The sequence below is a fragment of the Drosophila grimshawi genome, unplaced genomic scaffold (assembly GCF_018153295.1).
Source record: "Drosophila grimshawi isolate 15287-2541.00 unplaced genomic scaffold, ASM1815329v1 contig_59, whole genome shotgun sequence".
NCBI lineage: Eukaryota > Metazoa > Arthropoda > Insecta > Diptera > Drosophilidae > Drosophila > Drosophila grimshawi.
This window is the reverse complement of record NW_025063406.1, coordinates 954,971-971,497: the sequence shown is the minus strand read 5'-3', so window position 1 is coordinate 971,497 and position 16,527 is coordinate 954,971. Positions and strand designations below refer to the sequence as shown.

General features: G+C 35.5%; 1 protein-coding gene across 1 annotated transcript in view; it reads left to right on the top strand.

Annotated features, from left to right (window-relative positions):
- The window catches only part of LOC6563358 (coiled-coil domain-containing protein lobo), a 47,747-nt gene extending 34,311 nt beyond the window's left edge, over nucleotides 1-13,436 (top strand). Inside the window, exons 3-9 of the mRNA XM_001990779.3 lie at nucleotides 10,612-10,968; nucleotides 11,339-12,053; nucleotides 12,110-12,291; nucleotides 12,349-12,564; nucleotides 12,623-12,844; nucleotides 12,901-13,095; nucleotides 13,160-13,436. Of these exons, the coding sequence (XP_001990815.2) occupies nucleotides 10,612-10,968; nucleotides 11,339-12,053; nucleotides 12,110-12,291; nucleotides 12,349-12,564; nucleotides 12,623-12,844; nucleotides 12,901-13,095; nucleotides 13,160-13,408 (2,136 nt within the window). The 3' untranslated portion in view covers nucleotides 13,409-13,436. The remainder of the gene's footprint in view (nucleotides 1-10,611; nucleotides 10,969-11,338; nucleotides 12,054-12,109; nucleotides 12,292-12,348; nucleotides 12,565-12,622; nucleotides 12,845-12,900; nucleotides 13,096-13,159) is intronic.
- Nucleotides 13,437-16,527: the final 3,091 nt, after the last annotated feature.

Below are 16,527 nucleotides of genomic sequence, written 5' to 3'. Positions count from 1 at the left end.
TAAATATTCGAAAACCAATTTGTAGAATTTAGAAATGCTTTTTTAAATCAACAATCCACAATATATTTTGAATACTCTTTTTTTTCTCAGAAATATTTCCTGTTATTAAGAAATTATTACTTCTAAAAAGTATAGATGCCAGCCCTAATTTTTAGAAAAATATTCTTTCTAAGATGCAGAAACGAGTGGCGAAAGCCAATGCGATTTTTGTGAGTGTAGCCAATACAATAACGATGCGATTTTTGTGAGTGTAGCCAATACAATAACGATGTACGAATATATATGTGTGTTGAAAACACACACTTATCTTGAGCTTAAAAAATGCCCACTGACTTAAGCCCGGGATGAGCGTTGCGTTCTGTGCACAGGTACGGGTAGAACAGGAAGCAGGTCAGCAAAGTTGAATTCTATAGCCATTTACACACAGGACAACGATGCATCTTGCCCAAAAGAAGAATCAGAACAAGAAGAAGGGGATGATGGTAAATCTGTCGGTTTCGGTTGAACGCACACAATCGCGAAATTTTCATCAAAATAGAAAGCAGCATGTCGCGCGGTCAGCATCGTTACCGTTACCGTCGACTGCGTCGACGTCTGCGACAAACGCTGCCGTCTATGGGAGAGGACATGAGGCAAAAGACAAGGACAAGGAGAGCCAAGCCGAACCAGAACGTGTAGAAGGACTGCGGCGGCTCCCTACATCAATCAGAGCGCAACCCCGCGACAATTCAGCTAAAATCCGCAGTCGCCACCCTGCGGCAAAGCAATAGCAACGCTGACGGTGACGGTGACGGCAACTGCTACAGCCACAGCCACAGCCAAAGCAACACAAATACCCGAACCCTTCGCAATTGCCATGCACTCAGCAAAAAAAAATCTCCCTGAATCTGGAAAAATTTTCCTGCTTTTTTAAATGAATATATACGAAAAAAAAGTCATTAAATTGTAAACCATTGTTTTCTATTTATAGAAATGTTTTTTTTTTTTTTTATTAGTGAGAAATATATTTGTAACAAGTTTATTAAATATAGAAAAGTAAAACCAAATTTTTAGAATAAATTCGTTTTAAATATGAGAAATATGTAATCATATTTAGTTGTAGTGGTTGTTCACACTTTTATTTAGAGTTCATTAATCTAAAATGCAAGGTTGTGACTTTTTACAACCAGCAATTTTCTTTTCTAAATTCAAAGCTCGATTATTCGAAAATTTAAAAACATGTCTAATATACAGCGATATTGCGTTATAAAGAATTTTTACCTTCAATATTATTTTTTATTTATTTTTAAGCATTCAAATATATTTCAGAAAGTTTTGGAATGCATATTAATCAAATTTTCAATTCAATTCGAAAATGGTTCTGCCATTTAAATTCTCTACACTTCCCCGAGAGTTCCTACTGAGCTTCAACTCTAACATAGCAGTCGACAGAGGAATATTTTTTTTTATTAATTTTCTTTATTTACGAAAGTATTTTTTCAAAAATGCAGCATTTTTACTCTTTTGCAGTATTTTATATTATTGAAAAGTATATCTTTGAAAATTATAAAAAGAAGCGTTGTAATTTTAATATATGTTTTTTTCTTCGTCTATTTACAAATAATTAAAAAATACTGTAAATTTCTTATAATTGTAAATTTCCCAACTTATATTATTTTTCACAGTTTATTTTTTTTCGTAAGCTTAAAAATTATTTAAAAAAAAAGATAAATCTTATAGTTTTAAGAGTGATTTTTATTAAAAGGAGATGCTCTAAATTTTATTACAAATTTTTTCTGAGTGTATAGGCATCGCGACTTTCAGCGTATGCGGAGAATTGGCACTGACTGACTGACGGACTGTAGAGTGTGTGCGGATGCAAATGGAACACACATACATACATACATATGTGCATGGACACATGCATAGACATGCATGCATATGTATTTGTATAATGTGCGAAGGTATAACCGTCCCCTGCTCTGTCCCCTTTCCTCTGTCTCCTGTCCCTTATGCCTTGGATGCCAGAGAACAATGCATAGCAGCCCACTTGAGTTTCGAGCAAGTGGCAGACGACGGTGGTGCAGAGTAACCTCCTAGCCAAGTCAACCCATTGCGGCCGAGTGGCGCAATTTTGCGTCAAACTCCATACCAACCAGTCCACTACCACCCCCCTCCGTCCCCCCCACCCCAACCTACACCCTTCCGCCAACCCTTTGGCCCGTGTCATATTGGCACAAAGAAAAAGCTCTCACTGGCTGGCAACGACGACGACTCCTTGCAGCCTTACAGCCCGGCCAGCCTCATGGCTGAAAACGATTCAGTGGTCATGAGGTGACGTCTCTGGTACTGCCAACGGCACTTGCTCCTGTTTACCATGTCCAGCTTAAATCGCAGAGCATTCGCGAACCCCACGACACAGGACACGGCATGGACACAACATTATTCGTGGCCAGAGCAAAGCAAACTCACCGTCAAATTCACTGCCATTGAGTTTTTGCTTTGGCATTGCTTTAGCTGTGCACCTAACTGGCTAGTAATACTTTACTCGCCCCCCATTTTTCTCATCTAAATGGTTTGTTTCTTTGAACAAGCACTCTTAGAATTTGCGACGTTGCATCAGCATCTGTCTGGACCTGGACCTCTCCCCCAGACTCCAATCTCCAGTCTCGCCAGTAGTTGTCTGATGATCTGCAATACGCGACCGTCGATAAATATTTGTTTTCAAACGTACACTCAGAAATAAGTGGTAAAATAACTTAGAAAAATCAAAGCCAACTCACTTTATTATTCAGAAAGTATATTTGTAAAAACCATTATTTTTCCTTTCTTATTTCACAATAAAATTTTCTAAATTATCTTTATTGTTACTTATATTATCATTTAACAAAAATTTTACATAGCTTATAGATTAAATTTTATATGAACAAATTTACGACTTACGGCGATTTGATACGCGCGTTTTAAATCAAAAAACAAATAAAGTCTAATATAAAAATCGTGCTAGTTAATTTGATTAATTGTTTCTGATTTTTATAGAGGAATTTTCCTCACACTTCTCCTTTTTAGAAATGCATATTTGAAAGAAAAAACATCTGTGGGATTGTCGATTTGGGGCAAACATAGCCCTTTTTTTTAAAAAAATTTTTTCCCATATGTAGAAATTATTTCTTAAAACAAGAAAAACTTTATAGGTTTCATTTCGACTATTTTATAACTTCGATGAGGCGTGGCAATATTTTAAAAAATCGTTATAATTCCTTATAAATTGGGATCAGCAGAATTATCATTATTAGAATTTGCAGTGCTAGTATCAAGTAGAATAAAGTAAACTTATTAAATCGAACCCGTGACCCTTTTTAAGCAACAACCACCGTTATGACCATCATCACCATCCCCATGGCCGCTGTGTGTGATTCCCAGCCACGTCTCCTGCATGGGTCAAAACTCATATGAGAGATCCCGCCACAACGCGACAATTCATCCCCCTATTTCTTAAAAAGGACCTCGCCATATGCTGAATCCGAAGGGGGGTGATGTGAGCATTGGACGCGGACATTGTAGGTGATGCCATATGAGATGCTACTACGCATTTAGTGAGCTGCACGAGCAGCGTTCAAATACGCGATGCCATTAATAGCAATGTGTGTTGTTGTGTGTCCTTTTTCGCTTGTCAGTTTTTGTGTAAACTGAACTAGTAAGCTTGTGTGGCTGCTGGGCTAGAGTTGGATATTACAACGAAATGCGACAAATGCTTTTGATTGCATACATGTCCAATATAGATCTTAGGCACACCAGGTTTCTTTACACGTACCTTTGCAACCCAGAGTCAAATAACGTACTGGCATTTCATTATAAATTTGAATAACCGAAAAATTATATGATATGGTAGTTCAATATTGATATATTTTGCAACAAAAAAAGTAGGTGTTTGATAAAACTTGGGAATTTGAGACGCATATGTGTAAGTTTCTACACTCAAAAAGAAAAAAGAATAACAAACTTGCCACAAAAGAAAAATTTACCTGTAAATTATGAAAATGTTCTAGTTTTTACCAATAATTTCTCCTCTCATTCGAAGAAATATTTAGATGTATTAATTATCTTATTTGCTTGTATATATAAATATAAAAATTATATAATATAATATATATATTATAAAAATAATATAAGTAAAAAAGAGATATGGAAAGAATTCTTTCAATAAATTAGACATATTTTTTCAAAAGTTTACAAAATTCAATCCTGGTATTAAGAAAAAATGAACATTGGTTTTAGAAAGACACGGCCTTGCTTTTTAGAAGGAAATGACAATTTCTTAAATTTCATGGCTTTATTTTTCTGTGTGTAAATAAAATAATTTATTATTGGACTGATAGCAGCATATGATTTTGTGATTACATCCTGCGGGCTTCAACATACATATTTATTAACTCACCAATGGCTATACATATATATATATATATATATATATATATATATTTAATGGAGTGGGAAATGCCCCGTTCTATGCATTACACAAACCAAAATACATTTTGCAAGGCTATACAAATATATCAATAAATTTATTTCACTTTGGTTTGATGACTCTTGTCATATACGTTTTAATTTGAGCTTGATGCAAGTAGATCTCGTGAATCAAGCAAAATTTTAATAAATGCTGCGATTCTTCGCTTATATCTTGTAAAAACATACATATGCATATGTAAGCGTGTGTAATTATCAAGAAAACACACAAAAGGCTAACAAAAGTTTGGCCTTACTGGCGTTGTGGTCGTTGATAGCTATGTATCATCATCATTGGCTGGGATTGCGACGGTAGTTGGTGGCATATTATGGTGGCTAGTGTTAATGCCATGCGTCCTTTTGCTGCGAGGACAATAACACTTCCGTGCGGAGCATTATCATAAAGGGGTTAAGCCGCTGATTTTCATCGTGTGTGCTCATTTAAGAAGTTACAAGGAACCCACGTCGCGTCGGCTTGAGGCATACAACACAGCATACAACAAACACCACATACACTCAGAAAAAAGTCACATTGAATCTTCCTGAATCGCCTTGAAAATTAAACAGTTTTTCTGGTTTTTAGAAATAATTGCTTTGTCTTAAAAAACATTTCTAAAAAGATTGTATTATTTTATTTTTAATTATTTTCTATCATTAAGAGATGCCTTTTTATAAAAGTAGAAATTTAAAATTCAGAATTTCGATTTACTGGCTCAGCTTCAATATTATAGTCTCCCGAAAAATCGTAAGTTTTTCAAATTAAATTCTATGAATTTTCATAAGCTATGTGAAATGTTTGTAAATTGCCTTGTCCGAAAACATTTCATAAATACCAAGAAAATTATAAATATTTTTTCCGAGTTTTAGAAAAACTTACCATGAAATTAAGAAATCAAAATCACTGGTTTTTAGAAATGTACCATCTAAATAATAATTTGAGTTACCCTTGGCGGCAAAAGTATTGCGTGTTTCTAAATTTCAGTTCGATTTGTTTTTTCTGAGTGCAGCACAGAACACTCCCGCAAGTGCTAAAGGAATCGCGCTGAATTTCACCGCTTTGTTTCTATGCTCTTATGACAAAGATGGCAGCGGCTCATTATACGCCCCGATAAGCGATGTGCCTCCCACGTGAGTCTTTCGCCTCGGGTTACAGCCGGGCTGGGCAGGACAGGGCAGGGCGGCCATGTGCGGGATTGGGATTATGTGGTGGTGGTGTTGGTGGATGTTTAAAGTAGCGCTGTAACATCATTTGAAGGCGCTCGGTCGACGACTGCCTGCCTGGTTGTCTGCCTGCTTGCGTTATCTTAAACTTCAGCACAGCCAAGTGCGGGAATTGCTTCGCAACTGAAAGTGGTCATGACAGTCTTCCCTTTTAGCCACCCTTTTTTTCACTTTTTTTTGGTTTTTTTTTAGCGCTTTTGCGCGCAAAAATATTTTGCATTTGGTAAAATTTTGCATGCTTAAACTCAGATGAACGTTGCTATTTGTGTAATTTGAGAAGTGCCCCCCTGCTTAAGTAACCGGGTGCCTGTTTTCGACGCGTTTCCAGCGTGTGTGCATTCGTTCCTTTGTTTTTGTCATGCTTTTTCCACCATTGTTGCGATTGCGAATACAAGGCCTGATCCTAATTTAACACGTTCGGATAACCTTGAAGCGTTTCTTATTTCGCGGCGCGACGTGAACGGGTTAACACAAACAAACAAGCCAGCCAAGCCAGCCAGCGAAGCCAGCCATTCTCTCACACACACACAAGAGGGAGAGAGCTCGCCCAGTGAACCCCACTGCTGAGGATTCAATTATACGCTGCCGGCGAACTAGCTGGAGAATGGCAGAGCATGGTTTTGACCTCGAATGCCGCGACGTCTCTCATTCTCACTCTCCCTCTCTTGTTGCACGCTGCTCGGTGATGACTTTGTACTGGCATGAAACGCCTCATTGTGATTCTTATGGCTTCACGGGGATTTTGCATTTCAATAAACTTTCCGAAACGACGGGGCGCACCTATAAGGTCTAAAGGAAATGTTATAAAACGTGGATAGCGAAGCGAAACCACGTGAAGTATTGCCGATGCAAACGATTCGTCGTTAGAAATCAATCGATTCATAGACAGATGAGCTCAGCCCTACAGATAAATATTTCCAGATACTCACTAGTCTTAAAAATTATAACCGGACAAATATCTATGTTAAGCTGACTCAAGCGGTAATTGTATGAAGTTTAATTACTTATTGAAAGTTTTATTATTCTGTAGTACAGCTCACACAAAAACAAATTAGATAAAATAAAAGTAATGGTCACTTTTTTAACAAGATAAAATATCTCTATTGCTTCTAATCTTAAGACAAATTAACTTGAAACTTGAGCTCTGCTGTTGGTCCTGATCATATATATATATAACATATATATACTTATTCTCTAAGGGGTCAAAGATGCTTGCTTCTACTGTTGAAAACCGTAGCACAACTTCATTACACATATTTAATGGGATCAGGGTTCCTAAAAGACAATCAAAAATTGCTTCAATTTCTTTTGTATATATATATTTGTATCTGATGTTTGTGGTTTAAGATCTATTGCAGAATAATCGTGACACAATTTAATCATTCGATTTATTGAATGTAAAACTCTTAGAAATTGCGAAATGTTTTATCCAGTATGACTCACTATTTCATAGGAATTGAATTTTGTGACAATTTTGTTGAAATATATTCTGGCTGTAAATCTGGCTCTAACTCTGCTGTTAAGTTTTACGAGGTCCATTTTACGACACCTAAAGTCATTTTATGTACACAAAAGGGCGAAGGGATTTCTACAAATTCTCATTTAACTAGGCATGTTCATGTGGCTCAAGGTCACAAATTGGCCATCTAAATTGATTATAGAAAAAACGCGTCCGCTTTACTTATTTATTAATTTAATTTCGACTATTATCAGTCAACACAAAAAAAAAAAAAAAATGAAAAACGAATTAGTTCATTAAAACTGAAGTTAATATTTATTCTTTTTAAATTTAAATTAAAATAATATAAAATATAATTAAATATATATTCATTTTATTAAGATATATAATATAAAATTTCTGTTGGCTAGTTGCAAATTTGGTGAAATACACAATAAGGCCAAAAATAACAAAAAAAATGTTTATGAATTAATTAACCGCAAGCTACAAATGCATGCAAAAATGTTATTGCCGAAAAAATAGCTTTAAAGTCGGGGTGTCAATGATAGAAATAGAAGACTGTCTAAATTGATTACATGATTGATCTATTAATAAAGTGTATTACTTACCAAGACCAAGGACAACAACAAAACACATCAATTGTTATTGCTTGGAAAGCGAAGCGCTCCATTAACTGCAGTTAAGGTCACTCTCGAAATATACTTGTATACAGTATATACATGCATATATGTACATAAATATATACGTACGTACTTTTCTTGCAAATTGCAGAATAGTTCCGTAGGTCAATTCATAAGAGAAGAGTGATGAATAGAACACGGTGACTGACTGAAGCATGCGCAAACACCCACGAGCTAGTTGCAGCTGCGCAGGTAAACGGCCAGCTCGGAGATAAGAAAACATAGGGCGGATTAAGGATGGGTGCGATTTTCCACTTTGTCGCAGCTTGAGAAAACAACAAACTGACGCCTGTTCCGATTCCAATAAATCACGAACCGCAGGACATCCGAATAAGTGTGTGTGTGTGTGTGTTTGTCTTTGCCCATTTCTGGAATACATGTGCATCTATGTGTGGATATACACCCTACACATATTTGTTCTATACATACACTCAGAAAAAATTGCTTTAGAATATTATTTGAATATTTATCTTGTTTTTGACATCATTTCTAACAATAAGAAAAAATAATTTTCAAAAATTAGAAAGGATCTTCTTAAATCGAAATTTCCAAAAATATTGAATAAGGAAATGCATTTTTAAAAAGGAGAAATATAAGCACTTCTTTTTATGCGAAATCAATTCAAAACAAGAAGTAAGCAATGCAATTTAGTGGCTCAGTTATGATATAAATTCCTAAACTATCTCAAATGCTTGTAGATGTGAAATCAAAAATTCAAATGTTCAATAATAATGGGGGCGACAAAAATAGTTGTAGAATTCCTTGTACACATACGAAAAACAATTCTGACATAAGACATATACATTTTAGTGCACCAAATTTTAGAAAACAGATTAAAAATAAACAACGCTTATTATAAATATTCTTTCTGAATAATAAGGCGCCTTGGCGCCAAAAATATGCCGAATTTCACAAATTCAAGGCGATTTTTTTTTCTGAGTGTACATAAATACATCAATTCATATAAATATAGAATATTCTAGTTGACACAATCTCAAGTTGATTCTAAAATCTCTTGAACGGACTTCACTAGAACAAGTAAGCTAAATACTGTAATATCAACTGAAAACAGATGGTAAGGCCCTCTTGTAGAGGTAGAGACTGCCCCCACTTGGTGGGACGAAGATCGACCTTTGAAAATGAGTGTTAATAAAACCGTCCAAATTTGATTACTAAAGATCGAATTTAAAGAACTTCGCGATGTATAGTGGCCAATAATTGTAGTTGCTTATCTAAAATATATGCTCCAAGACAATTTGTTCACTTTTAAGTTACGGGAAATATATCGATTTATACAGTAGTTCAAGGGTATGTCGACGTGTTATTGATTTTCCAGAACAAGTAAGCATCAATGTTGAAAGACTCTTGCTTCAAGATAATTAGACATTTGTGGGTTCAGATAGACATATTTAATATTTTGAAGAAATATTTTAAGGTCAAAAAAAATTTGTCAGTCCAATGCGAGTGAGTTTGGCGGGAAAATGCCAGGAAATCAGAAAAACTGATATTTTTACAACAAATATGTATTTAATATTAATCCGTCTGAAATATATATTCACAAACCGTTCAACAAGAAAGTAGAAAATAACTACTCACCAAACTTACATACTTTGAAGAAGCATATAGATAGATATAGGCTATTTAGACTTTTTGATGCTGCTCAAGAATATATGTATATACAGAAATACTTTACGTTATTCAATGCGTAGCACAATCCGTGACAAAATAAAAATAGCCTCTGCAAGGTAGGTACACAAATTGACGTCTAACAAGCAAAAACGAGTTTTTTCTCCTCACTTCCTGCTGCGTCAGCAATTTTGAACAACCTTTTGCGAAGGTTCATACTTATTAAGGTTGTGCAAAGGTGTCCCGTTGTCTCGTGCTGCGCAACGGTTTTAACGGCAATTCCTGGAAAACGTCTTCTTCTTTGAATAGGTGTTTTTCTAGCGTTTCGCGTTATTTACGATTAGTTCGGGTCTGGGTGATGCAGAAGTATTCTTGTTGTTGTTGACATAGTTTACTTATTGAAACTACTTTGCCCAGAAACAGGCAGAAAGACGGGCATCGCCATATTGACTCGGCTAATGATGCTGGTCAGGAATATAAATATACTTTACAGGGTTGGAGATGGTTTTGCGAAACAAAATTTATGTTAAAGTGAATAAAAGCAAATTAGAACGGATATCTTAGGCACACCGATGGTTACATACCTTTGTAGACCGGAGTTAATCTGCTCACTTTTAGTACGAAGCTCGAAAAATTATTATGTTTTCTTCTGTTTCATGATTGACATTGAACTGAACTGAATATTCCGCATTTATATTGTAAGAGAAATGGTTACGTTTCTATAAATATTTCGGTTCGATATTTGATACTTCTTCTTCAATCAATGAATAAATCGATTAGGTTTATTTAGTGACGGAAGCAAAAAGATGGACATATTTCAAGTTTGATCAAGAGAGGGGTTCTGCTCTTATAATATACGATTTATAAGCTTAATATTTTATATAACTAGTTTTTAAAGATCGAGTTACGTATTTAATTTATTATTTATTTTAATTGTTATTAAGTTAAAATTTTCAAACAAAAAGTCTTTCTAATTATAAGATTTGTTTAATATTCACATGTATAAAAACCAGGAAATATTCAAATTTTTCTTTGAAATTTTTATTGTAAGCCGCTTTTTATAATTTTCAAGACGAGTTTGTTTTCTGATTATTCTTTAAGAGATGTATCTAATAAATCTACATCGACATCCATTTTTAGCCGACTCGTTTAATATCACCAGAAACATTGCTGAGAAAACGGCGCGGGAATTCATACGAAATGGCGACGTTGTTGGCGAGTATGCTCATTGGAGCTGGCCACCCCGCTATGGTTGTATCTGGAGTTGCGCGACACGAGACGGTTATTAATGACCAAAACAATGTACCATATCCATATTTAGAAAAAGAGGTAGACGCTGTTGAAGATCAACAGGAGAATGGAGAACAAAGTGTGTACAAGTTGCGTCCTCTACCTGATTTGCATAGTCACCTAGAGGAAGAAATGGCTGAGGTACACCGACACAGAGCCGAAGAACGGACCAAATTGGAAGAGGAGCTTTTACGAAAGCATATGGCGGTATGTCAAATTTAAACTTTAGTTTTTTGAAAAATCACTTGTATTTTATTTCAATATAATTATATTTGTGGTTAATTGTATTCTTCAAGATCCTAGAACTTTAAGCTTTCGATCGTTTTTAACTTTTTCTTACATCTGTTTTTATAATTGGTGATTGCATTCTTTTGCATAATGCATATTCTCCAAAAGGACCTAGAACTTTGAACTTTCGATCGTTATTTATATATTTTTTTAATTATCTACACCAACAACATTATTAATTAGTAATTCAACTGACCTAGAGAACCTATAACTTTCAGATGTCGATAGTTTTTTATTAATTTATTTTTTTACAATTCTCTCTATTATTGGTAATTATATTGCCCAAAAGGACTTAGAACTTCAAGCTGTCGATCGTTACCACTACCGCCGCTCGCACGCTTGGGTTGTCATAATAAATAACGCGCCTTGGAGTATAAAACCGCGAATTACATACACAGATGTGAATGGCGATGTTGTGGAGGCCCCACCAACTGGTATATTCATAGAGCCCTCAACGGGATTCATTTGTGAGACAAACTGCAAGCAGTACATTTTGATCGATAGTGTGTGGACCGAATACAACTATTACGTGAACAAGCAGACCTACGAGCGAGTCAGGGATATACGTTGGGACTTACGCGACACAAATGATTGGGAGCACATGCTGCCTGGAGAACCCCCAGAGATGCGCATTTACAAACAGTCTTCCGATGAGAATATCACGGACGGCGATCGCGATGTGGATGAAGAGAAGCATTTGGATGCAATTTGCAACTGGGTGCGCAGGCTGCACATTGGCTACGCGGACTACGAACAACGATTTCCGAGGTCCGGCAAAAGAGTGCAATATAAGGGAGTCGTCCACGAACGTTATTCGCCGTATTCGCAACGCGATGGCAAAGAAATGCAATTTACCCTGTATAATGATGATTCATGCACCGATCCGAAAGTTCGCTACGAATATTATAAGAACCGATTTGACTTAATGGAGGAGCTGAGGTATACCTATGAGAATGACAAATACGAAGAGTATTTCGCCAAAGGCCGTAATGACAGCTTGAAATGTTAGTATAACCTCGTATGATAATGCACAAATAATATGGATCACATTTTATTTTAGATTTTGAATATTTCTCGGACCCATTGCTACCCAGGAAATTGAATTTTTGTGCAAGTTACAGATTGGACTCATTAAAATCAATCGATTTGAGTCCCGGTCTGATAGTATTAAGATTTGAGAACCACGCGGACAGATGCTTGTATAAGGAATTTCAATTTAAGCTATCTGATGGAAATCTCATAGTAAGTCAAATAAAGCATGTCTTTATCAATGTGTATTTCACCAAATTTTGTTTTTAGAAAACTGTCGAAAAATTTGACAAAGCTGATGAAGATGATATAGTAGCAAATGATATTGCCAGTCGCACCTTCCTGTTTCAACAAAACAAAATAGTTCTACAATTCCATTACACATTTGGAGCACTTACTGCAACCACAGTCGAGTTTACAAAACCGCCCAAGCCAGATTATGGCAAAGAACTGGTTTACGATGAGAAGCTAACTAAAATATACAGGGTATTTATATAATCGTACATGAATGTTGTTTCTATGTATTCTTATATATATTCTTCAGGCCAATCCGTTAGATCCCATACGTTCCAATCTGGAATTATATAAATTGTTACTGGAGCAACTTCAGTCAGAGGACCGCATAAGAAAACAATTTGAAAAAATGCAGGATGATATCAATAATATTTTTGATCAGCGAAAAGTTGAGAAAATGGAACCTAAGCTGAAGTTCAACTTATTCGATCCACTTCGAAATGGAACTGCCCGAGCACTTCGAATGCAACAGGTTTGTTCTCCATTCAAATGATTACATTTTTACTTATCCAAAAGATTTTTTTGCAGCATGAGGAAGAACAAGAGTCTAAGCGAGAAATTGCTAGTAAGCCGGCGGACTTTTTGGCTCCATATTTGATTCCATTCAAAAATCAGGGGGTACTAACTCAAACTCAATCCATTGAAGCCTACAATGCTTGCCTGAACGATTTGAAAACCCGATTTGTCACCTTACTCAATAATCTACAACGACAATATGAAGATGTAAGAAAACATTTTATCCACAACTGTAAATATTCATCTCATACATCTCGTATTAAATCAACAGTTGACCAGCGAGTCGAAGTCTTTGAATCGTTTCCTAAACAAGTTTGAGGTTCAATTTAACAACTTTGACTATAATCGCCTGGTACAACAGGCTAAGGATCTGGAACTCAGGAAACGTATGGTCCAGCAGCGCTTGACATTGACCCATGAGGAATCTCAGAAAAAGTATGAATGGGTTAAGGCATCGTTGCAAAAAGATCCACGATTAAACTTGAAAACTGAAGATAAATCATCTGATGAAAAAATTTAATTTTAATTTCAATAAACACAAACTTACAATTGAAAAATGTAACTCATTAAATTCTGTAACTCTTTTCCTAATCACTAATTAGCCAGACATTTTCAGCCATCTTGATAATTGAGACAATCCAACTGGTAAGAGAAAAGATAACCAAGTCTCCGACTAGCCAAATGTGTCTTACTCATCTAAACTCGGAAATGATTTAAGCAAGTAATATCCATAGATGAGAATAGACTTAGAATACTCATCGATCTCTTGTTGAGACAGTGTAGCCTTGGAAGTGAACTGTACTCAAAAAAATATAAAAAATCGCCCCGAAATTTAATAAATAGTTCTAAAATGAAATAATTCATTTTACATAGACTTGTAGACCGGAGTCACACTGCTGTCTTCTAAGTTTTTGTTCGGTGTTTGAAACAAAATAAGATTTCAAATATACATATACAAACATATGTGCGACCAGAGACACCTCCTTCACGACAGATTTATAAGACCGTCTACAAGGGTAACAGTAAATGAAGCGTTCCTTTTGGCAACACATGACGATACAAAAGGAAACAACCCTTTTGGCTAGATTGCAAATTTTACAAAAAGACCGATGTGCTTTCCATGGTCTGTTGCGGACATTGAGAGGGTTTTAGCGAAAAGAGCTTGGTCAAAAACCGAAACTTAGAAGCAGGTAAGCAGAAACCGCGAAGCAGTTATCGAAAGGCAGAAAAAACGACGACAGTTTGCTTGATACTTGACATTATAAAGTAGATTTTTGAATAAAACTCTTTTTAATAAAGCTTTTTTTGCAAAATTATTTAGTTTCTTAAGTTTTTTTTTCAAGAAGATATTTTTGCAATGCTTTCCCAAAATAAAAATCGAAGTGCTTCGATTTAATTTAATGGCGAAATTGTTAGCAGACATGTTTTAGTTAATAATAAAAATATCTAGACATTTTAAACATGTCTGCTAAAATGTTGGTACTAATTGTTAGCATCGGTCTGCTTCATATTTTATGTTATATTTTTAAATGACTTTCATTTTTCTTTATGTATTTTATTTTTATAATCAGCGAAAGAAAAAAAAAATTATATATATAAAAAAATAGATACATATATATATATATATATAACCTCGGGCCTAACGAAGAACTAGCCGCGAACCGCGAATAAACAAACCTTCGTCGAATGTGGACGCGATTTAAAATTGTGAACGGTATGAAATACTTGAACATTCTGGCGGGGGTTGAAGAAAATATATTTAAGTGGATTCTAAAATGAGAATGCCAATTTCATGGTCTTGCATCACAACAGCAACGCGCAGCAACGTCGCAAAGGCATATCTGAGTGTTTGGGAAAATTCGTTTCAAAAAGTGACCGTCTGAAAATTGGACAAAGTGGCTGCCGCGCGCGGGCGTGTGTGGGTTCAAGGCATACAATAAGGCATACAAACATTGCCGGAGGCAGTAACAACAACATCACATATATAGACCCACACACACACACACACGCAGACACACACACACACATACTCTCAAGCACATCACATAAGCACATGTGTGAGCAGGCCTGTCCGCCTGTCTGTCCATTTTTGGCGCTATACCCAAACCACCCACCCACCACCCAGCACAATCCACCGTCTACCGCCCTCATCGCATGGACAGCGTCGTCTGCGTCGTCCCACGCACACACTTTCGAGCGAACTTACTTACATATACGATGATGCCCGTGTCCCGTGTCCGTCCATCCCCCAATGGCGGCGGCGTCTAAATTGCGTTTGTCCCTTGAAAGAATCGTCCTAAGATGAAAGTGCTGTCCATTGTCCGCCAACTGTCCGTTAGCATCGCTGAAAATTTGTTCGTGGCATGAACACATGTGGCGTAATTTCGTCGCAGATTTTTGTTCGCTAACTGGACAAGGATATTGTATACACTGCACGATTTTTCTTTAGCTACTGTCGCAAGTTACCTAAATAATAAGTAAAATCGTTTTTTTTTTTGTTAATTGATTTGATTTAATTTATATTTAATTTTAAAATTCGTCAATATTATGATATATATATTTTTTTCCACATACTTGCTTTTTGTACTATTTATTCATTTAATGTGATCTACAAAAATTAATTTTAAAAAAGTTTTGTGTAAAAGGTAAGTCTAATCGTATTTTTTTGTTTTGTTTTGTTAATTAAATTTACAAATTAAATAATACAAATTAAATAATATAACTATAAAAATATTAATTCAATTAAAAAAGAGAGAAATATATATATTTTTTTAAAATTTATTTATTTAATCTGGTCAATAACCAGACCAAGATTTTTAAAAATAGTTTTAAAAATTAAACATAAATATTTCAAATTCAAGTTACAAATTAAATACCATAACTTTAAAATTTATTGATCTAAACTTAAAAAAGATAATAAAAAAAAGAATTTTAAATAAATATATAAAATAAAAATAAATTTTATTTTTGTAATAAATATTACCTTGAACTTTAAATTTATTTTTATTTTCGGTAAATAAATAATAAATTTTGATTAAAAAATTGAAAGCGTTGGTAGCTTTATAAAAGAGAAATTTAAACGTGAACAATGCTAAATAAATAAGAATAATATAAGTGTAAATAATCTTATATATTTACGTTATAAAAATTTTTGGTTAATTTTAAAATTTATGTTTCTTTCAGTGCTATTCGAAACATTTGCTTCACGCGACCCCCAAAGCGACAGATTTCTGCTTCCTTTGGCGAGCCGTGGGCCACAGTGAGGCCTTTGTCGTTGCTGCTGCCACGGTCCGGGTCCTGGGGCCGGGGGCCAAGTCCGGGTCCGGGTGTAGTGTCCAGTCCGTGTAGGTACAGTTGTGCAAATACACTTCTAGCGGGCAGCATCGCGGCCCAAGAATTTGTATTTTATCAGCATCGTGCGCGTCGCGTAGTCAAGGACTCCCAATATTTACGCGAAAGACACACACACACACATGCTCATGTGTGTATATATAAGTATATATATATATATATATGTATGTATATATATATATATATATGTATATGTGTACGTGTGTAGAAGCAAATGGGATATGTAAGTTGGCAGGGTTGGGAGATGATGGGAAGGTGTGGGTTGGGTTCGGGGTGGGTGGGGTGTCG